Source organism: Centroberyx affinis, unplaced genomic scaffold, assembly GCF_046629955.1.
Source record: "Centroberyx affinis isolate AG114_WGS23_722 - 3 ecotype Tasmania unplaced genomic scaffold, CSIRO-AGI_Caff_v1 ptg000012l_1, whole genome shotgun sequence".
Taxonomy (NCBI): Eukaryota; Metazoa; Chordata; class Actinopteri; order Beryciformes; family Berycidae; genus Centroberyx; species Centroberyx affinis.
The window spans coordinates 112,478-136,838 of record NW_027278728.1 but is presented as its reverse complement, the minus strand read 5'-3'; the positions used below and the strand labels follow the sequence as shown (position 1 = coordinate 136,838).

Below are 24,361 nucleotides of genomic sequence, written 5' to 3'. Positions count from 1 at the left end.
AAACAGTCTGTTCTTGGTAAGGCTCAGAGAGATGCTGGAAAATGAACGTGGAGAAATGGATTGAGAGTGTTTTTGGTTCATGACGCCACACACACAGCTTTGAATGGACAGAAAGACACAAAATAAAACTGTGGACAGTGGAGGATATGGGAGCTTTAAATAAAACTCCAATCATCACTTGGTACTAATCACAACATGAAACAACATGTAATATCACAATTGTCTTTTTAATTCTCTTTAGTTTTCCATTAATATTTACAGGAGTTAGAAATACATGTTTGTGCTTCAAGATTTTTTTTTACATTAACAATGACTATATTGCTATATAGCAATTAAGAACAATTACACTGCATATGAAACACTATTCTGCGATAGTAGGAGATCAGTTCTGTCAATGTTGTTGTAATTCCTATTGGTCACCAGTAGAGGGCCAGGTTATTAACTGCCTCTTTAAAATCACACAAAGTAGTTAAAACTGACTGTAGGGACAAAAAACATTCACTTGGCACTTAAGGGACGACGTTGGCAAATAACATTTTCTGGTTTCACACAACAACAGACTTCTAACATCAGAGGCTCAGAATCAGGTTCCTGTGGTTTCTCTTCCCAGTCTGAAACTAGACCAGCTGGATCTACAGCAACATGAATCTACACAGCAGCTTGGTCTTTCTAAAACTATATAATTATATAGATATATTACAATAATGCTCAATATGTTTTATGGTCATTATTATTATCATCATCCCATACAGAAACATAATATACTGACATTTATGTTAAAAAAATATTATGTGCATGCATATGTGTTCAAGCCTATTCCAAAAACTGTATTAACGTTCAATTTTTGCCATGAATTCAACATGTTTTGCATGTATTAAGGAATATATTTACATGTTTTACTAATACTGTACTGTTACAAATCTTAGCAAAACTTGTAATAATATATACTTTTAATATAGTATTATACTTGCCAAAAGTATTTTTAAAAATAGCCAAAACTTAACACTCAAATTTATTTTTGGAACTGATTAGAACATATATACATATATGTGCGTTGTGGAAGGTCAGTATACTGTATTTCTGTATGAGATGTTACAAAAATATTTTAATCAAACTGCAGTCACATTTTGAAATGATAAATAGGCCGGCTCCTGTATCGTTACAGGATGTCAGGTAGTTTTAAGAAAAATCCAGCTAAAATGAATCTTGTTTTGTGCGTTTTATCTTCAGCACAGTAGCTGAGCTCTGTGCTTTCGTCTCCACTAAATCCAAGGTGTAATCTTTATTTTACGCTACAATGTATTCGCCACCGGAGAATTTGTTTTGTTGTTTTCCATAGAAAGTTGGTCTTGGCATTCAGAAAATAAACTAAACAAACTAAATTATTTAGTTTGAATTTTAATTATTGCATCAAAAAAGTGAATTTTGTTTTTTCTGATGTAAAATGAGTCTCCTGTAAGGTTAAATAAATAAAAAGTCTAGGTTCTGTCTGCTCACACAATATTCAGACCAACAGCTCAGAGAAACAAAATGAATCACTGCTGCCATCCAACACCTATCAGATAGTTATTGCCTTGACCAAAGATGGACTCATTTTATATGTGAAGAACTCATTTTCAAAACGTAATACAGGGAAAATTTAAAGCAATCCGTTCCACTTTCTGAACGCAGCATTACCTCCCCCATCTGACACTATCGCTTTGTATTTTATAGCTATAGTTAATATAACAGCTAAAAAGGAACCATCTCAAACCTTAGGATGATAATTAATTATTCACTTATTTGCATGAACCACAGCAAAACAGGTCATCTGTTCACATTTGAGGAGATTTCAAAACATGCACAAGATTGTTCAGGATTTTCACTCAAAAGTAAGTAACAAAATACTTGAGTAGTACTCGACACCATTATTTGCCCATTTTTTAAAATCCCACTAAGGAAAATCCCAAGTAAAAATATAAGTAAAAATAATAAAATCCCACTACAGATGCCATTTTGATGGTTTTACCCAAATTTCAGTACCGTGTGCAGACATTTTCAACATGTCTGCTCGCAGTGGGAATTGAACCCCAAACCCTGGCAGTGTTAGTGCCTCGCTCTGCTCATTGAGCCACACTGAGCCACATTAAAGGTCCCATTTTGGGTTCAGAATAACGGTCGATGCCGTCAGAAACAGACGTATAACAGTGAAAAATCAAAAATCATTTAACCCGACATCTACAGCTATGACCGACTTCACCTTGACTGAATTCTTGACTCGAATTTCATCTATATAATTTAACATTTATATATGTTTAGTGTTTGTTTAAGACATGTTTGAACATCGATGCACTTATATGTGTTACTTATTTTAAGTACGTCAGTATATTTCCATATGGGATGTTACAAAAATATTTCAATCAAGGTGAAATCACAGTTTCAAATAAGAAACAGGCCTTCTTCCCTTCTTCCAAACCGCCCCCAGAGAGTTTTCCCTGCGGTCCGAGTGTCCGTCCCGTTCAGGGCTTCAGGCCTCCGAAGCACATGTACTTGACGTCCAGGTATTCCTCGATGCCGTACTTGGATCCCTCGCGGCCCAGACCGGACTGTTTGACGCCGCCGAACGAAGCCTCCGGCGTGGAGAGCAGGCCCTCGTTGACGCCCACCATGCCCACCTCCAGAGCCTCGGCCACCCGCCAGATCTGACTCACGTCCTGCGAGTAGAAGTAGCCTGGACCGCAAGCGACAGACACAGACAGGTTTTAAGCCAATTATACCGGAGAGAGGTTTAAGCCTGAGATAATGAGAGGACAATTCCAGTGTGATTTGAGTTTTTGCTCTTTTCTTCCTACATTTTCCATCCCTTTAATGTTAATTGTCACAGTTTTTACATACATGTGCCACGATTAAAGACATTTTTAAATCAGTTTTGCCAAAACTCTCGGGCTCATTCACTCACATTCAAACTAGGGCTGAACGATTTTGAAAAAATATCTAATTGCGATTATTTTGACTGATATTGCAATTGCGATATGATTTGCGATATTAGAGGGAATGATAATTTTTACATCATTATTCTCATTTTCATTGAAAAACAAAATGATTATGGTGTGGTTTTTGCGGGGATCTGTACCAAACAAAGATGTTTTCTTAAGTCTGTAGAATATGATGTGTAGGCCAGGACATCTCTGCAGCACCACAATATTTCATTGAAAATGCTATTTTGACACATTTCACCTTTAACAAATATTGCGCCTCCTGCGATTTGAAAATTGCAGTAGGCCATATTGCGATTTCGATAAAATTTCGATTAATTGTTCAGCCTTAATTCAAACCCAAACAGCAGAGAAAACAACTCAGTAAAGGTAATCAATAAACTGTGAATGAGACAATCGCGTTTTTCGCAATGGTGCAACCGAAGCAAATATCAGGATGTAAACTTTAAAATGTTAAAGAACCGTTTCATTTTAACGCGTTACGTTCAGGAACATGCTTATTAAGCATTAACTAACCCTTAACTTAGTGACCCTTATTGTAAAGTGTTACCATTTACTCTTAGTTGTCTTGAAAAACAAACCAGCAAATATCTCCTAACATGACTCAATCACACTGGATTTATCCTTTAACAAACCCAGATTATAAGATGTTATCTGAAAACACTTCAGGTATTCTACTACTGCACCTGCACCTTGGAAGGGAATTATGAAAAGAGAAATGGAAGAATCATGACCACTAATGGTACAAAATCCAAGTTCAGCCACTTTTAAGATAAAGTCCCTGTTAGACGGGCTAGAGCAGGACTTTTCCATGTTTTCCAGACTGCAGGGACACAGAGGGACTCACCTGCCAAACCCACGTGAGACGCGTTAGCGATGGCCAGAGCCTCCTCCTCCGTGTTAAACCTGTCAATCACAAACAGATTCTGGTTGGTTCTCAGACACATTTCCAGTCATTCATTCATTCATTCATTCAACCTTTATTTAGATCTCGGAGATCATTGAAGGTATACCCTCATTTACAATGATGCAGAGAGTACAGAGTAAATACACATAAAAAACAACCAACGAGAAAACAAATAAACAAACAACAACAGAACACAGCCAAACAGTTAAAAACAGTTACATTCATGAGTGGTGCATTTTGCAATTAAGGTTTTAAATTGACCCAAATGTACAATTGTGTCCAGTTTCAATGTTGCAAAGTGTTCCAGGTGAGTGCAGCACAGGAACTAAAGGCAGTTTTCCCAAATTCAGTGTTTGTACGCGGGACTTTGAGCATTAGCCAATCACTTGAACGAGTGGAATAGTGACTATAGGAGCAATTTAATAAAGAAGTGATATACAGTAGAGCTGGGCGATAATTCAATGTTATCGTTTATCGTCTTTCAGTGGAGTCATATTGTCATGATATGGTTATTTTCGGATATCGTGACACACAATTCTGCTGTCTAAACTGATGATAACAAGCAAATTTTACTTAAAAACCGCACACTGTCTACACTGGCATAATACTTTATTCCAATGTTTCGGTCATAGGACCTTCATCAGGTAAACATCACACACACACGTTTGCCTGATGAAGGTCCTCTGACTGAAAGGTTGCAGTAAAGTATTATGTAAGTGTAGAGAGTGTGCAGGATTATATTTCTTTCTCAGTATCTACCTTTTTGGTTTTTGCCCTATGCATCTGTCACTCAAAGACTTTTAGGTGTGCAAAAATCCTTTTTCTTTCAGGAATATGAAAATTTCAGTTTTGTTTGACGTCACACCCTAACATTACCATTTGGCTCAGTGGGATGAACATTCATTTGATTATTTACTGGATTTTGCATACGTGAGCCACATCGTGATATACATCTATATCGAAAAAAATCCATATGATTATCCTGATATTGATTTTAACCATATCGCCCAGCCCTAATATACAGTGTGATGGCAAGTTGCCATTAAGGGCTTTATAAATAAAGAGAAACCGATGCCTGTCACGTCTTACTGTTAGGGACGCCCACCCAAGCTTTTCATACAAGAAGCAATGATGTGTGGAATGACTGGCACCGGTAATCAATCTTAGGGCGGAGTGATGAACTGAATCTTGGGGTTTAAGAGTGGAGGCAGAGGCGTGTCCATAGATAACATCACCATGATCCAAAACAGACGAGAAGACAGCCTCAATTATCCGCTTCCTACTGAACACAGCAAATTAGCTTTGTCTCTGTACAAATATCCAATTTTTTTGTACCATTTCTCCTTGTAAACAGACTCAAGGTGCCACCGGGACAAAACTAGGGCTGCAACTAACGATTATTTTCATTGCCGATTAATCTGTCGATTAATCTGTCAATTAATAGATTAGTTGTTTGGTCTATAAAATGTCAGAAAATGGTGAAAAATGTGGATCAGTGTTTCCCAAAGCCCAAGATGACGTTCTCAAATGTCTTGTTTTGTCCACAACCCAAAGATATTCAGTTTACTGTCATAGAGGAGGAAAGAAACCAGAAAATATTCACATTTAAGAAGCTGGAATCAGAGAATTTTGACTTATTTTTCTTAAAAAATGACTCAAACCGATTAATCGATTATCAAAATAGTTGGCGATTAATTTAATAGTTGACAACTAATCGATTAATCGTTGCAGCTCTAGACGAAACCATGGAGTCTTAGGAAAAGGAAACCACTGTGAAAGTTGGGAAGTTGCAGGTTTTATATAATATGGGGGGTTATGTTCATCTACTGGTAGACCATGAACTGACCACTAAAATTAGAATTTTCCTGGATGTAAGTATAAGTGATCTTTATATAAAAATACAAAAAAAGAAAACGATTGGTATTCAATGTTAAATCGGTGTACATTATGATATGGACAATTACCTACTAATGTGAAAAAGTCAGTTTTCTTTTCACCGTGACTTTAACACGCATCTTGTGTGACAAATCCAGCTGCAGACGAGACGCACTGGAGATCTGATCAACCCAAAATTAACATCACAGTGTAAATGCAGTGAGTCTCCAGTCCAGCAGGTAGCAGAACGTTTTTTGGGGGGTGGGAGGATAGTTTTTAAATCTTTATTTATCCAGGGATTTTGTACTCTCTCATGTCTTATTCTGATCTACACTACCAGTCAAAAGTTTGGACACACGTATTTTTTTTTTAATTTTTACTATATTCCACATTTTGGAATAACAATAAAGACATCAAAACTATGAAATAACACAAATGGAATTATGCAGCGACCAAAAAACCAAACTATCTTATATTTTAGATTCTTTAAAGGAGTCGCCCTTTGCCTTGATGGAAAGGCAAAAGGCTTTGGAAAGAAATTCATACATAGGATCAACTTCACTATAGGGCTGGGCGATAATTCAATATTATCGTTTATCGTATTTCAGTGGAATCATATCATGATAACGTGAAGATATTTTAATATTGTGACGCACATTTCTGCTGTCTGAATTGATGATGACAAGCAAATTTTACTTAAAAACTCTGATATAAAATGAGGTAGGGTAGGAATATTATTTGAAAAAAAATGTTTGTTTGACATCACACCTAACATTACCATTCGGTTCAATGAGATGAACATTCATTTGATTATTTAACGTGATTTTGCATACATGAACCATATCGTGATATATATTGATACTGAGAAAAATCCTTATAATTATCATGATATTGATTTCAACCATATCGCCCAGCCCTACTTCACTATTTATATTTGTCTGAGAAACAAATTTCAAGCATTTAAGCAGAAGCCTTTAGATCAAAAAGGCTTTAAGAGAATTAAAAACACAGAACATTCAGTCAGGTGGGTCCAGACTGTGGACTCTACATCCAACTCCCTGCTGCTGCAACGACCCAATTTCCCCCACAGGGATCAATAGAGTTTCATCATTAATCGATCAGCTGTATCTGCCGGAGCGGGTTACAGACCTGATGACGGGCAGCAGGGGGCCGAAGGTTTCCTCCCGGGTGCACAGCATGTCTGTGGTGACGCCGGCCAGCAGGGTGGGCTGCATGAAGGAGCCGTCCAGACGCTTGCCCCCCCGCAGCACCGTCGCCCCCCGGGACACCGCGTCCGAAATCTGGTGGGCCACCTGGGGAACAGAGATATAAACCTCAGTAAGTCTAAATCCACTACGAACCCAAAACCCTTAACTTTATCCCTGAAATGTCCTTAATTTCTCCATTAAATAAACATGAATAATCCAACAGCTTTAATAAAGTATGTTAGTATCGTGGGTTTTTAAGGGATTCATTCATGGGTTTATTCACAGAGGCACTAGAAATTAAGGGATTTTTCATGCCTTTTGTGCAGGTTTACAGGTTATTAGGAGGAAATTAATGGAAAAGTTCCTGTCTCCCTGAATTTTACATTAAATTACAAAGTAAGGCGTCCCTTAATTAATTTTAAGGGGATTTTGCATGAATTGAGGGGTGAATTAGTGTAAATGTAAGTTTATTTTAAGGGATTACTGGTTTGTAGTTCGTTCTCAGTAAAAGTGAATAGTGTGTTAAGGTGGATTTGTTTCCAAATGTAGGTTCCTGTGACACAGTAAACTGTCTTGTCAAACTGTCATGAACCCCAAGACAGTTGGGGTTAAGTTTCTGCAAACTGACAAAGAAAACATGTTTACTTATTAAACATTTTCTAAAGCCGGGTGTCCCCGAGCCTTTGCAATGTTGATCAATTTGGAGCCTGTTTTTCGGGGAGTTGAGCCGTTACCTTCTCGGCGGCCCGGGTGTTGATGAGCGGGCCCTGGGTGGTGGTCGGCTCGGAGCCGTGGCCCAGCCGCAGCTCGGCGTCCATGGCCCCGCCCAGCTTCTCCATGAAGCGGTCATGGATGCCGCTCTGGACCAGGAAGCGGTTGGAACACACACACGTCTACAGGCAGAGGAGGAACGGAGGATTATGTTGTCGTGGTTTCTGGTTTCCGTCGGCTAGTTTTGTGTCTGTAACGTTCAGAGTTAACTCATTCATGAGGATTGATTATATATTAATATTTACATTTTAGGCATTCAGCTCTCATCCACCTCATCAGAGCTCTTACTGGCTCTGTAATGAGGTCAACAGTAGGACAATTCCTAGATCAAATCCTAGATCAGCGGTTCTCAACCTTTTTGGCTTTTGACCCCTTGAAACGAAGCGATGCCCACTCACACTCAAGACAGTCCAACAGAGAATGATTTTCCCTTTTCAGGTTGTTTCACTTGATATCAGAGAAGGCCTAGAGCCTGAAAACTATTCAGGTTCACAAGAAAAAAGTGATATTTGATACCTCAATACCTTAAAAAATCCGTAAAAAATCCTTTATCCCCACTGCCATCGCGCAGCTCAACAGCATCTGAGAAGGAACCTACGGGCTTACTGAGCTGAGCTAGCATACAGCACTTTACAATTAGTATTTAATTTTTAACTGCCACTGGTAAACTTTTTAACTGCATGAGATTTGTTTGTACTTTGATGTACTGTATTGTATCTCTAAGTGAGCTATGCACCAGCGAAAGACAAATTTCCATTATTGCCTGCACTAATGGACAATAAAGTTTCTTGCATCTTGAATCTTGAATCTCTTGAACCTCGGCAAATATTGCGATATTTGCAATTAATGTAAATGTAAGTTTATTTTAAGGGATTACTGGTTTGTAGTTCGTTCTCAGTAAAAGTGAATAGTGTGATAAGGTGGATTTGTTTCCATATGTAGGTTCCTGTGACACAGTAAACTGTCTCGTCACACTGTCATGGGGTTTAATGGGGTTAAGTTACTGCAAACTGACAAAGAAAACACCTCGGCAAATATTCACCTTTACCTATTTACCTTTACCTCGGCAAATATTGCGATATTTGGAAAATATGCCTAACGATGGCAGACATGCGATGAATCCAGCATTACGGAGCCATTTCATCCAACAGGTCGTTTTACCTGGCCGGAGTTCCTGAACTTGGAGCCCATGGCGCCCGCCACCGCCGCGTCCACATCCGCACTGTCGAACACGATGAAGGGGGCGTGGCCACCCAGCTCCATGGAAACCCTCTTCACAGTGTCAGCCGCATGTTTCAGCAGGATCTGGGAGGGGAAGAACGACATTATATTGCCGAATTTAAGATTTATATCATCTACAATCTAACAGATATACTATATACTGTATATACGTATATACACACACACACACACACACACACAAACTGTATCTGTTAGATTAGATTTATTAAATTAAATGAAGCTTAAATGATCCCCTGTGGAGAAACTGGGTTATAGAATAGGATACAGCAAAAAAAAAATGTCATGAATAAGAATGAATCTAATGGGTGTTATTACACACGACACAACTAACAAGTACAACACTAGGACCCATTATGTAAAATTATGAAATGAAATGAAAATAAGCATTGCTTTAATTTAATTTAATTCCTGACAAACAGTATTGAAGCATTTCCTGCATTCAAGAGGTCTTGAAATTCAAGGTCAAGTTCAGTTAACTCTAATGGAAACACAATAAACAGACTAAACTAAACATTAGTGATGAGACGATCTGCTTATCTCACAATACGATACGATACGTGATCTGAGGTTCAGGATTCAATACAACCAGGATACGATGTGATCAATAAAAGTTCTGACTGCAGAATTCTGTTTATTTCTGAGACTCAAATCTTTCCAGCGATGCCATTGGCTGCTAGAATGTAAACAACAATTTAAAAACGTCATTACAAAGTGACAATAATATAATTTGGATGGACAGCTTGTGAAACTGTGATGGTCAAGAGTCTCATTAGTGATTACTACAGCAGAATAACATGGAGCTGATATCACCATTCATGTTCCTGACAGCAGAATAACATGGAGCTGATATCACCATTCATGTTCCTGACTCAACAGACAGACTGACACATTTTTGTATTGAGATGTATTGAATTTCGATATATCGTCTCATCCCTATTTGTTCACTAAACTAATATGATGTAATGTGACGGTGTGAAGCCGGTACCTTGCCGGTGGCGGTGGATCCGGTGAAGGAGACTTTGGCCACCAGCGGGTCGGTGCAGAGAACTTCCCCGACCGACGGAGTCTTCTCCCGGGAGCAGGGAACCACGTTAAACACCCCCGCCGGGATCCCCGCCTGGCCCGCCAGCTACACACACACACACACACACACACACACGCACACACACACACACACACACACACACACACACACACACACAAATTAAGTCACCTTCACTTAGAAAGTAGAGAATCAAAATTTGCAATAGATATTTTTCACCAACATGGCTGAGGTACTTCCGCAGGTTATTGATCACTTCTCATTGGCAGCAGTGTTAAAAAGAAAACTTGGTAACACTTTACAATAAGGGTCACTAAGTTAAGGGTTAGTTAATGCTTAATAAGCATTAACTAACCCTTAATTTAATTGTTAATTAATTGTTAATTGTTAATTAATTAACAGTTAATTAACACTTAATTAATGTACCCTTATTGTAAAGTGTTACCGAAAACTTTGTCTCCTCCGACTCTGTGATCACTGATTTTATGTTTCAGCATGGCTTAAGCACAAAATGCTAATAAAATGCTAACAGCACAGAAATTGCTGATAGCCTTGGTTAGCCAGTTAGCATTTTGTGACCCTCCATCAAATCTCTCTTTTATACTGTTTCAGTCGACTGACAACAGAAACAGCTGGACTGTGTTAAACACTATGTTGAAACAATCAGAGATCACACAATCAGAGTCAGAGGAGACAGAAAGTTCTTAACATTGTTGACAATGGAGGCAACTGATTTATACCCTGCAGAAGTACTTCAGCCATGTTTGTGAAAAAGGTCGATTTTGACCTCTGACCTCCTATAAGATAATACAAGATGAAACTTGAATAATTCCCCTGGAGGAATTAGGTTGTTTACAGCACAAAAAAAAAATTACATCAAAAACTACAATATAGCAAACAGGGGATATTAAATGTGATGCAACTGACGATTCCAACATTTCCATAACAAGTTAAGCAGAAATACATGAATGATTGGTATGAAAATACTGTATATGAGTCACAGCATCATGAGGTTGTGCAAAATAATAGCAGTCGAGTATAGTGAGACAAAGGAAAATGAATGAAACATGTACTAAAATATGCAAAAAAATATGAATATATACTATATAAATATACAAAACTAAACTAAAATACATTTACAGTATATGCAGTATGAAATGAGTGACAAAATTATAAAAATACAGATGTGTGCAATACATACAAATGACAGTATTCAGGAATATGAAGAAACAAACATTTGAATGTAAAGTGTATATAAAGCCTCTCAGCTGAGGTGGAGACTGTGGGAGATGCAGACAGCAGACAGGTTAAATACTGCCAGGTGTCAGTCTGTGTGCGGTTTCTAGAATAGAGAGTTAGAGCAGGAGGTTTGGGCGTGTGGGGGGGGCAGACTGACCTCGGCCAGAGCGAGGGCGGACAGCGGCGTGTCCTCGGCCGGCTTCACCACCACAGTGCAGCCGGCGGCCAGCGCCGCTCCAACCTTCCTGGTGATCATGGCACTGGGGAAGTTCCACTGCAGACACCAGGACAGTCAGGAACATTTACAGTTTACACACTTTCATTTCACGACTCGATATGAAGCTTTCATTTGTGACAAGAAACTGTCTTGTAAGTAAATAAAGTGTAAATGTGTATGAAGCAGCTGTCAGCAGAGAGCAGCTGAGTCAGCTTGTTGTGGTGTGGCTGTAGATCCATTCAGTAACGTTCTCAGTAAAAGTGAATAGTGTGATAAGGTGGATTTGTTTCCAAATGTAGGTTACTGTGACACAGTAAACTGTCTTGTCTTTAGCCCTAGTCTCTACTCCAAAACATGAAGAGTTGTAGCTTGAGAAGAGTCAGCTCAGTTAACCTGAACAAACTGTTAGCTAGCTAACTAGCCAGCAAACACACTGATGTTAATGTGAACATGCTAACGCTAGCTGCTACTAGATACGTTAGCTAGTGCGCTAATCAGATGTGTTAACAACAAGACAGTGATGGTTAGCTGACCAGATGCTATGGTTAGCTAGCTAACAAGCTGACATTATCTAAACACTAAATCAATCAGATGGATCAGTGATGAAATGATCAGTTCAGTCAGAAACAGACAGAAATTAACCGTCTGTTCAATTCTGTTGAGACGGACAGAAACACAAAAGCTGAGGACCTCCAATATGGCCGCCAGAGGCGGGGTTACACCACACGGAAGCCCTCTATTGGCTGCTCACCGGTGTGATGATGGAGGCCACGCCCACCGGCTGTTTGAGGAGGAGGATCTTTCGGTCTTTGGCGGCTGAAGGGACGACGTCTCCGTACGTCCGCCGAGCCTCTTCAGAAAACCACTCCAGGAAGGAGGCGGCGTACGCAATCTCCCCCAGAGACTCCTTCATCGGCTTTCCCTGGGACACACACACACACACACACAATTTTTTTTATACTAATGTGGCTTTTCCACCACATGGTACCGGCTCAACTCGCCTCGACTCGACTCTTCCCGCTTTTAGTAGTACCACTTGGTTTTCCACTGCAGATAGTGCCCCCTATTAAATAAATACAGACTGAATGTTAGACTATAAATGCATGTGAGTAAGTTTCTCTTCTCCCTTCTCTTCTCAGTTTCAGACACTTTCAAGAGCAGATGCCAATCAAACAGACACCTGGAATTTCATTTGTCAATGCCTGAAATTTGCATAAATTTGAGTTGAGCTCTGCACTCCTCCCTCGCCGCTATGCTTGAAAATCTTCAACGTTCACTAGTGCTGAAATGATTAGTTGATTAATCTATTAGTTTTCAACTAAAAAATACCAAATATCTGCTGGTTACAGATTCACAGATTTGCTCCTTTTCTCTGTTTCATCTCTTTATTAAATGAATCCTTTGGTTTTTTGGCTGCTGGTCAGAGTGAGGAAGAAATCTGAAGAATCACTTTTGGCTCTGGATTATTTTTGACATTTGATAGACTAAATGATTAATAAAAAAATAGTTGATAGATTAATAGATAATGAGAATAATCGTTAGTTGCAGCCCTAAAGCTCACAATCCCACCACACCTTGTTCATCCATGTACTCTTATACTATGAACTCTATACAGACATTCGTTCTGAATTATTTTTTCAACTTCCAAACCACGTAGCAAATTTTAATGAGTACGATGATTTAAATAAATTTAAGTAAGTTTTAGCTGGTAAATATTGTATCAACGAATGTGCCAAAGCTTTGCCACCTCATCCTTAACAGAAGACATTCAGTCATGAGTGTCTAAATTTTATTTGTGTGTAATATGACCTCTATTTTTGTGTGTGTGTGTATGTATGTATGTATATGTGTATCAATGTATCTGTACGAATGTATGTACTTATGTGTGTGTATATTCTAGTATTTTTTTATGTATATTATTTTTAGCTTGTGTCTCATAACTATAAAATGAGTGGTCCTCAACCTCCTTTTTTATTGGGGTACTGTGTTTGTTGCTCTGTTTGACCTGTATGTGGAGGAGTGACACATAAATAAAATTATATCTATCTATCTATCTATCTATCTATCTATCTATCTATCTATCTATCTATCTTCAAATGAACAGGTGGCGTCGGATATTCACTGTTAGACCCAGAGTTTACTGTGAGACCAGTGTGACCAGTGTGACCAGTAAGACACAAGAACAGGTGTCTCCTCCATGCAAATTTAACTATTACAAACACTGATGTACAGTGTGAAGATTAAACAAACACTGTACTCACACACTCGAAGGTGATGAGCTTGGCCAGGTCTTCCTTGTGCAGCGTCAGCAGGTCGAACCACTTCCTGAGCAGGACGCTCCGCTCCTGGAGGAGAGCCAATCAGATCAGAGGAGGGGTCGCTACACGGGACACATGTGGGTCGCATCACTCAGACTCCACATGTTACACAGGTCAGATATAATCGGCCATCGCCTCATACACTGTCCGACCAGGACAAGTGGACAGCTGCAAGACGCAACTGTTGGCTTTTCCTTCACAGTGATGGATTAACTTTACTGACTGAATTAGTAATAATAACAATAACAACAACTTTATTTTTATAGCACCATTAGAATGTAACTCAAAGTGCTTTACATAAAATAAGTGGATTAAAACAATGACTAGCGAAAGCAAGATTTTTCAAGCAAAATCTAAAATATGCACACATTAAAACAGTCAATCACAGTCCAGTAAAATGACATTAAAGAAGAAAGAAAGAAAGAAAGAAAGAAAGAAAGATGAAAAATAGGCAAGTAAGGATAATAATAAAAAACAGAAAATTTAAATATTACATTAGAGTATTATAGTAGAGTTAGAAGCCTCCAGTTGTTTTCTGTGTTGTTTGGAATTGAATGGGAGTGAATGAGTCGGAGAGGTTTGGAAAAACTGATTTAAAAATATTTTTAATCATGTTGCATCCATGTAAAAACCTCAGAATTAACCTCAAAGGGATGGAAAATATAACAAAATTGAGCTAAAAGAACCGTCCTTTACTCCTTTCAGGTCCCATGTGTCTGGTGGTACAAACAGGAAACATCAGGTTCCCTTTGGAAACTCTGAAGGAATACTTTACCTGAAGCTGATGTATTAAGTGTGAACATGAGGAGGTTTAATGATTCAGTGATCGCTGGAGGAGAGAAGAGACACGGAGCTGTGACCTGAACTGACCAGCCAATCACAGGTCAACCTGACAGGTTCCAGTAAAGCCTTAATGGTTACGTATTTATTAAAGGCTAACAGACATGTATGTTTGTGTGTGTGTGTGTGTGTATGTGTGTGGATTACAGTTTGGAAATGTTCACTAGTGTTTCCATAGCCAGGAACAAGAGGACATTATTATCCTATTGATTGTCATTGGTGCAGCTCTCTGCTGTGTATTGCTCTGACACTGCAGACTGAAGTTGTCAGTTGTTGTTTTTTTTATTTGTGAGACTTGTTAATACTCATAAATACTGAGTTCTTAAATTGGGTGGTGTCCCCATTTACAATTTGTCTGCTCTGTCAGGTCATTTGACCATATATGCTGCCATATTGTTTGGTATAGTTGCTGTGTGACAACAAAACTCATATCATACTGTTGTGTGGACTTATAGGAATTTCCCATGTCAAAGTATATCTAGGACAAAACACCACCAAAAAGTGCTTTACTGACAAGGTAGTTCTTAAATTACAGATTGGCCTCCAAGTTTGCACTCCAGTCTTAATTGCAATAAGGCTTGGAATAACTGGTAATGTCTTCCCCAAGTCCACAGTAAGCATTACTGAGGTGCAGCTTATCTTGGGTGGACAGACGCCACGCCAAATTCCATTCAAAGATCTGACAATTCAATGTGGACTTGTTTATCGGCTACGGTACACATTTTGTGAACATAACTCAAACGTTTTCTGAACCGGTGGGCGCCACTTTTCAATTCGGCATAAAAGTCATCCACCAAGCTGCAATAAAACCTTTTCAATAAAATGTCAACCATTAGAACTGGTGCGGATGTGAGTCTTATCATCTTCCTCCACCAAACAAATCCGCTGAGCACGGAAGCGAGCAATGTAAAGCGAATGTTGAGATTTTATTGAAATACAGTATTGCTTGGTCGATTATATGTATGCCGAAGTGAATAGTGGCTACTAACCATTCAGATAGGGCCTTGAGTCATATTTTAAGGGGCATATGTCCTAGCCGTTAAGCAACGACACATTAAACTGCCAGTTTTTCAAATGGAGTACGGCGCGCAGAGAGATCGGCAGGTGGCTGGGCTAAAACATAGCCTACCTTCGCTGTGCGCTCTTTCCAGGAGTAAAACGCCTTGTACGCAGCGTCGACAGCCTGCTTGGCCTCGGCTGGGCCGCAGTCGGACACCCGGGCGATCTCCTGGCCGGTGGCCGGGTCCAGGACGGGGAACACCGAGGCTGCGGACACCCAGCGGCCGTCCACGTAGCTCTGCGTCCGGAGCAGCTGAGCGGAAACATCCAGGCTGTACTGCCTCTGCATGGCGGCGGGCAGGCCGGGCAAAACCTGCCGGAGGAAGCAGCGAGTCCTCAGCAGACAGACAGTAGCCATGCTGGAGGAGAGGCACGGGTTAGGTTAGGTGTGTGTGAAGCTCACGGTGTGTTTGCTGGACGGGTTTGTTTCTCCCTGCAGCACGGTCCGGCTCCTGTCGGCGGATCTGTCAGGTTTCAGCCAGTCTGGGGGAGGCGCGTCAGACACGTGACGCTGCACAAATATAATAGAAGAAACGGTACCGCCGGGAGCACTAGAGATGCAGAAATGTATAGAGCAAGGCTGAGAATATTGGTGCGTTCAGGTTCCTACGGGAACGTCCGACATCCGGGACTTCCAAGTCAGCGTCTCGTTCATGTGCTGTTATGTCGGAAAATCAAAGCACAAATTAAACAATCAGGAGCTCCTGCAGCTTAACGAGCTAATCAGACGAACTTAAACAAATGTTAGGTTAGTCTGCCGAACAAAAAACTTACAATAAAGGTGCATGTGTTTGTTTTCTTACTGTTGACTGACACAAAACACGAGTTTTTCTCCTTGTTGAGAAGGTTAAAGGTCACTTTTACTGCGTCATAACACTTTTTTTTCCGACTTACTCGTTCGACTGTAGGAAATTCATTCGACTTTAGGAAATTTGTTCTTCCAAAATAAAATATATTCATATTCATATTCATATTCTCCACTTTTTATTTTGTGTCTCGAGGTCCATTCAAAGCTGTTTGTGTGGTGTCATGTACCAAAAAACATTTTTACACGTTCAGGATTCAGGATTCTTTATTGCCATTTGCAACCAGTAGGCCTACAGTGGAACTCTTACACACTTCCTCTCACAGTATCAAACACAATATAGGACATTATTATACTATATACAGTCAGTTACAGTATACACAATCGACACATATACGATATGCTAAATAATATTCACACTAGACACAATACTCAGTCAATGTAGTGGAGAATGGAGAATGTAATGGAGAAATGAAGGACATTTCAGGGATAAAATTAAGGGGTTTGGTTTCGTAGTGGATGTAGTTTTCAGCATAGCCTATATGTCTGTTGGAAAAATGAGTTTTATTTTATTTTGAGTTTTATTTTATTTTATTTTTTCACTTAGCCTCAGACAGGCAGTACTATGCTCAACAATAATGTGGACTTATTGTTGAGCATACGTACTGCCTGCCTGAGGCTAAGTGAAAAAATAAAATAAAATAAAAAATAAAATGTATTATATTTATTTATTTAATTTCTTTTTATGTAGGCTATTATTATTATTAATCCCTTGGTCCGAATTGTTGGAGGTCTGCAGCCAGACCCTATTGAATTTGCTTTGTCGCCACCTAGTGAAATCAGGTCCTGTATGTTATCAAAACAAGGAGAGACTGAAGTGAAAGTGAAAGTGTGTCAGGGTAATTTTAACTGCGCCACACTAGTTTAATACATCCATGGCGCCGCGTATGGTTTTCTGGACAGAGGACAGAGGACGGGACGTCTGAGGTGAATATTTATATTCAAACTGGTAAGTTACTGTTATCAGAATACTGAAACTTGAGAGAAAACACAGGTGAATTGGTTATTTCAGAGGGAATAATGAGGAAATGCGGAGAGACAGGAAGCAGCTGAAGGCCAACTGTTTGTCAAAGTTAGTCGAATGTAAAAATTCTCATGAATTATTATTTTTGAAATTGACCTATGGTGGTATGCATCAATAGTAGGCTATACAGTATGCTCATAACAAACAAAAAAGAGCATGAAAGAAAAGCCAGGGGGTTTAGATTTATATAAACACTTTTACAAGCTTCCAGAGTTCATACAGCTTTCAATATACAGCTTTTTTAATATGTTGTTCAGATTCCTTAATGAACACAGAGAACACATATTTGTAGATTAGACATTCAGCCAAAATAATTATGAAATTGATAATATGAAATTGTTGGGAATCAACTGTCATGTCCTCGGTATCATGTCGTCTAACAGGTCATGCCAGGTTTATTTCTTACAGCTCTTCATCACAGTCTGTCTCCAAGGACTTTACAGAAAACAAGCAGACCTACTGTGGATCTAACTAATCAATAATCTATCACAGAATAACCGAACCCCTTCATTTTATCCCTGAAATGTCCTTAATCTCTCAATTACATAAATTTTAATTATCCATTAAAAATAACATAATAAAGTAAGGTTAGTATCATGGGTTTATAACGGATTTATTCATGGGTTGATTCACAGAGACACTAGAAATTAACATATTTTTGTATGCCTTTTGTGCAGGTTTATAGGCTATTAAGTGGAAATTAATGGAAAAGTTCCCGTCTCCCTGAATTTGACATTAAATTAGAAAGTAAGGAGTCAAAATTAAGGAGGTTTCGATGGGATCTCCTCGATTAATAACTCCCGTAATGAATTTTAAGGGGATGTTGCATGAATTAAGTAGTGACTTAATGTAAATTAATGAAAATGTAAGGTTATTTTAAGGGATTACTGGTTCACAGAAGAACAAATGCAAACATGGGGCCCCTGAGTCCCAACATTCACCCTTTTTAATCCATCCTTTCAATACATTACCTTCAAGTTGGGGCTGAGCTTGGAGGTGGTGATAATATTACTACCAGCAACACTAGCAACAGTTGATTCTTTTATGAAAAAAAGTTGTCAACCCAAACTTCTATTTTCCTATGTATTTTGTTTTTCTGCACCACTGGAATAGCTTTGCTTAATTTTTTTTATGTCTCTTGCACCATTTGTCTTGAGGTAGTTGGTAGGTAGACATTTCAATTGATGAAATTTGTTTATATTAGCTCTATTCTTGTCTTTTGTGGGGCCCTCTGGCTGCTAGGGCCTCAGGCAGTCACCTAACTCTGCCTAATGGTAACACCACCCTTGAACCTGAGTGTCAGTAATATTGACTTGAGGTTTTTTTTGTTTATTATTCATTTGCACTTTACAGACACCTATGTTCTTTTATGTTTTGTAAATGTATTTATATACATTTACATTGGCATTCATTCAAAATCTTCTTTGGTTTTTCAAGAAGATTTTGAATGAATACCATCTAAATTTCCAGATACCTTTTGGCCAGTGTCTAACCCTGGTCATAACATAATAAAATACAAGTGAAAACAGAAATGCATTTGTTTGAATCACTTTTAGAGTTGCAACAGATGGGTCGACCTCTGACCTCTAGGCATCAGACAATCAAACATGTTGAAGTCATTACCCGACCCAGCTCCACCTTAATACTGTAATCTAGACTTTTTATTCATGTATTCCTACTTAATATGTTCTAGTGTTGAAATTGTGGGTTGCCTGTTTCTATATCCCCCATTTTACTCTATTCTTATAATTTGCTTTGCTGTGTCCATTGCTGCAACGACCCTGTTTCCCAACAATGATCATTTAAGTTTTATTTATATTTCTCAAACCAGGGAATGACTGTCGACTTCACTGCTGTTCTCTGTAGAAACACACCGCAGGAGAAATGAGTCTCCACCGAGGTGAAACACCCAAGGGGGATGGACAAGATGGACCTGACAGTGGGGAGGAGGCTAGGTGAGTGAATGGTGTATGTGTGTGTGTGTGTGTGTGTGTGTGTGTGTGTGTGTGTGTTAAACTTAAAAAGAGTTGAGGATTTATATAGGGCTGGGCGATAAATTGATTTTATCAATTAATTTGAATTTATGGTTTAGGACGATGTGTAAAAATGAAAATCGAGATTCACTTTAACCTGGGTAAATACGGCACGGATCGCTCTCTGTCAGTCAGCCCCACTGCTTCCCTGAGCTTCCACAGTCGATAACAACGCCCACCGAGATTTCCCCACAAACACAGTATCAAGGTGGCAGCACAGGCTTCTACAAGTGAGGAGCTCGTTTGGAAGTGGTTCGGTTTTGCAACGTCCGACGTCGAGCGAAGCAGGCAGCAACGCAACAAATTTATTCCAGCATCTCCGACAGAGGCAGCAGCCGACTGGGAGAAGTGTGTGGCACTGCGAGATGCACGAGCTAGCGGCAGCCCCCAAACGGCTGCAAAAAAGCAGGTAACATTAGCAGCATCATTTTCCTGTGGCATCCCATATGACAAGAAGGAGCCCCGGTGGAAAGACATTACAGATAAACTGGTGTTTCATATGTTTTTCATACACTTAGTTTGTTTTTAAAAAAAAAGATTTTATTTTTAGGCCACATCGCCCAGCCCTAGATGTATATATTATAAAACTCTCTTTACAGACAATAACACAATACTCAAATTAAAGCTGTTCTCGGCAATTTTGTGCTTTGGCTGCCCCAAATGGCAGCGAGAGGTGGGATGTTTGAAATTTTGTGGATTGCATTACCTGGTTGAAATGATACATACAAGAGTATCTTCATAGACTGTAATATCTTCATAGATTGTAAACCGTTTTATTCACCGTGGGAGTTCTCCTTTATTCTGGCTGCTGTTTACATCCCACCTCAGGCCTGTGTCAGTGAGGCATTACAACACCTGGCTGACCAGATATCTAGCATGGAGCACAAACATCCAGACTCCCTGCTCATTCTTCTTGGGGACTTTAACAGAGCAAACCTCAGCCACGAACTGCCAAAGTACTGACAGCACATCAAGTGTCCCACCAGGGATAAAAACACACTGGACCACTGCTATACTGTATTAAAGGACGCCTATCGCTCTGTCCCCCGTGCAGCTTTGGGACTCTCTGATCACTGTCTGGTTCATCTTCTCCCGACCTACAAGCAAAAACTAAAATCTGCTAAGCCTGTGGTCAAGACTGTGAGGAGATGGACCAACGAGGTAAAGCTGGAGTTACAGGCCTGCTTTGACTGCACTGATTGGAATGTTTTTGAGGCTGCTGCTACAGACCTGGATGATCTCACTGACACTGTGACATCTTACATCAGTTTTTGTGAGGACATGTGTGTGCCGATTAAAACCTTCTGCACATACAACAACAACAAACCCTGGTTTACTGCAAAACTCAGACAGCTTCGCCAGGCCAAGGAGGAGGCCTACAGAAGTGGGGACAGAATCCTGTACAACCAGGCCAGAAACACACTGACTAAAGAGACCAGAGTAGCAAAGAGGTGCTACACTGAAAAGCTGAAAATCAGGTTTTCAGCCAACGACCCAGCGTCAGTGTGGAGAGGCCTGCAGGAAATCACCAACTACAGGAGACCATCCCCCCACACTGGGGAGAACCTTCAACTGGACGATGAACTGAATGTGTTTTACTGCAGGTTTGATAAGCCCACATTCACACCCCACACCCACTCTGTCCACATCAAACAACCATCTGCACCCCCTGCCACCCCCTCACCCCTCCCCACTGACCCCCCACCTGCACTCAGGATCTGTGAAGAGGATGTAGGAAAGCTCTTTCAGAGACAGAAGACCAGGAAGGCACCAGGCCCAGACGGTGTGTCACCCTCCTGCCTGAAAGTCTGTGCTGACCAGCTAGCCCCCATCTTTACTCAGATCTTCAACAGATCACTGGAGCTGTGTGAAGTCCCCTCCTGCTTCAAACGCTCCACAATCATCCCGGTCCCCAAGAAACCCTCCATCACAGGATTAAATGACTACAGGCCCGTCGCCCTGACATCTGTGGTCATGAAATCCTTCGAGAGACTGGTGTTGGCTCACCTGAAAGACATCACAGGCTGCCTGCTGGACCCCCTGCAGTTTGCCTACCGGGCAAACAGGTCAGTGGATGATGCAGTCAACATGGGACTGCACTACATCCTGCAACACCTCGACTCCCCAGGGACATACGCAAAGATCCTGTTTGTGGACTTCAGCTCGGCGTTCAACACCATCATCCCAGAAATCCTCCACTCCAAACTCACCCAGCTCGCTGTACCAGCCTCCACCTGTCAGTGGATCACAGACTTCCTGACAGATAGGAGGCAGCAGGTGAGGCTGGGAAAAACCACATCCAGCACCCGGACAATCAGCACTGGCGCCCCCCAGGGATGTGTGCTCTCCCCTCTGCTCTTCTCCCTCTACACAAACAACTGCACCTCAGGAGACCCATCTGTCAAACTCCTGAAGTTTGCAAACGACACAATCGGCCTCATCCAAGACGGGGACGAGTCTGCATACAGACAGGAGGTTGAACAGCTGGCCCTCTGGTGTGGTCATAACAACCTGGAGCTGAACAAGCTCAAAACTGTGGAGTTGACAGTGGACTTCAGGAGGAGCCCCCCAACACTGCCCCCCCTCACCATACTCAACAGCACCGTGTCTGCTGTGGAAACCTTCAGGTTTCTGGGATCCACAATCTCCCAGGACCTAAAGTGGACGTCCAACATAGACACACTCATCAAAAAGGCCCAGCAGAGGATGTACTTCCTACGCCAGCTCAGGAAGTTCAACCTGCCTCAAGAGCTGCTGATCCAGTTCTACTCTGCAATAATCCAGTCTGTTCTCTGCACATCCATCACTGTCTGGTTTGGATCGGCCACCAAACAGGACAGGAACAGACTACAAAGGACAGTCAGGACTGCAGAAAAAATCATTGGTGCCGACCTGCCCTCCATTCAGGACTTATACATCTCCAGAGTCAGGAAACGGGCAGGAAAGATCACTGCAGACCCATCACACCCTGGACACGACCTGTTCCAACTCCTCCCCTCTGGTAGGCGCTACAGATCACTGTACGCCAAAACAACCAGACACAGGAACAGTTTCTTCCCACAGGCCATCACACTCATGAACACTTAAATCAGTCACACAGTGTGCAATATACCTGTAACACCTACCTCATGTATATAATTCACCCCCCCCAGCCTCCTGCTCCTCCTCCCCCATCATCATCATCATCTGTACAATAGCTGATTTGTGTATATAATATATAATATTTATTCCAGCATCTTTGCACTCTGCACCATTGCACTACTGCCCCAGTGTAGTTTACATATGTATGTATATATATATATATATATATACTTTCTATACTTTTTATACTTTTCTTATATATATGCGTATTTGTACATAGTAGTAGTAGATGTTTAGATTTACCTCTGTCCTTTTTGTTGTCCTTGTTTTTAGCTGTGTCTATAAGTACATTGTGAGCAACGGAAAAACTGGAGTCAAATTTCTTGTATGTGTACATATTTGGCCAATAAAGCTGATTCTGATTCTGATTTTGAAGAGTTCCACATCTTCCATGCAGAGGGATTCCCTGATGACGTAGTTTGAGCACCACCTCTCGTTGATGTATATGCACACGCCCCCTCCAGCTGATTTACCTGTGGCCTGGCTATCCCGGTCTAATCTGATAGGGCAGCCAAAACCATCAATGTACAGTGTGTCATTTGTTATTGTTTCTTTCAGCCAAGTTTCCTAAAAATAAAGTAAACAGCTGTGTCTGTATTCGTACATAGATTTTACGCACAGTTGGAGCTCCGTCAGTTGTTTTGGAAGGGAAGCAAAGAGCAGAGTTGGAAGGGGTGGTCGGGTCTTTCTTGTGCGGATGCGTTGCCACAAACCACCTCTCTTACCCGTTTACGTCTCTTAATGTCCCCTGGGATAGAGGGGACATGGAGGCTCTGGGCTCTGTAGGGTGCTGGGTTGCTCATTAAAAAGATTTTACAGCACAGCTGACTCACATCACAAGACTTACAGACTGTACACAACATGAACATTTTGAGAAATTTCCCAGGTACAAGAAATCTCACAACAGTGATCTACAACTGACAAACAAACATGGATTACTTACAACATATTATGACCAAGATGCAATGTAAAAATATGTTCATTTTTCATTTAAATTATTTTTCATGGCCGTCCATAATCTTGGATGAAATGTATTATGTTCTTTTCTGGATAACAGGATCCAACAGAAACCAGCATCTCCTTCTCCCAGCTGTGTGTCCATGAAGTCTATGGAACTTCCTGAAACGGAGTTTCGTACTGATAAAAGGTGAGAGAAGTAAAGCCAATTCTAGTGCTGTCTACTAATAATTATCCGCATTTTCATATCATTTACCCTTCATGAATTTATTTTCAAAGGTGTCTCAGGATAAAAATAATGTGATTTATGATATGTTTCAAACAAATGGAGTTTAGTTAATAAGATATTTCTTGAATGAATTTGAAGATTTAAGTATGGATTTAATGAGTACCAAAATATCTTACTCATGTTGAAGTAAAATTACTGTTGAAACTCGAAAACACTAAACATTTTGTTCCCCAGCTCCTCTCACACCCCCTTGTGTGAAAATGCTGGAACAGAGCGATGACACACATCATTTCCCAACATTTTGTCAAAATCCGATCAGTAGTGTCCGAGATATTGTGCGTGACGGACAAACAGATCGGGTTCGATCCAAAAAAGCATAATATCTCCATTAACTTTCTCCAAACAGCTGGTGCAGCATA

The 24,361-nt window shown here is 40.4% G+C and overlaps 1 protein-coding gene and 1 long non-coding RNA gene across 3 annotated transcripts; one reads left to right on the top strand and one right to left on the bottom strand.

Moving 5' to 3' along the window:
- Positions 1-226: 226 nt before the first annotated feature.
- aldh5a1 (aldehyde dehydrogenase 5 family, member A1 (succinate-semialdehyde dehydrogenase)) lies at positions 227-16,146 on the bottom strand. 2 transcript variants are annotated; one of them, XM_071535256.1, is made up of 10 exons: positions 15,764-16,146; positions 13,738-13,821; positions 12,228-12,398; positions 11,396-11,533; positions 9,964-10,107; positions 8,898-9,041; positions 7,700-7,858; positions 6,907-7,070; positions 3,823-3,881; positions 227-2,710 (listed from the first exon to the last, which is right to left on the bottom strand). In XM_071535256.1, the coding sequence occupies exons 1-10, from the start codon at positions 16,049-16,051 to the stop codon at positions 2,499-2,501; spliced, it is 1,563 nt and encodes a 520-aa protein (XP_071391357.1). In that variant the 5' UTR covers positions 16,052-16,146; the 3' UTR covers positions 227-2,498. The 2 variants fall into 2 exon arrangements, with proteins under 2 accessions (XP_071391357.1, XP_071391439.1); XM_071535338.1 differs by having other exon boundaries at positions 11,417-11,533.
- Positions 16,147-17,393: 1,247 nt separating this feature from the next.
- On the top strand, positions 17,394-23,903 carry LOC139657343 (uncharacterized). The gene is made up of 3 exons (XR_011696176.1): positions 17,394-17,507; positions 19,414-19,537; positions 23,814-23,903. It is a non-coding gene; the product is annotated as an uncharacterized lncRNA (long non-coding RNA).
- Positions 23,904-24,361: the final 458 nt, after the last annotated feature.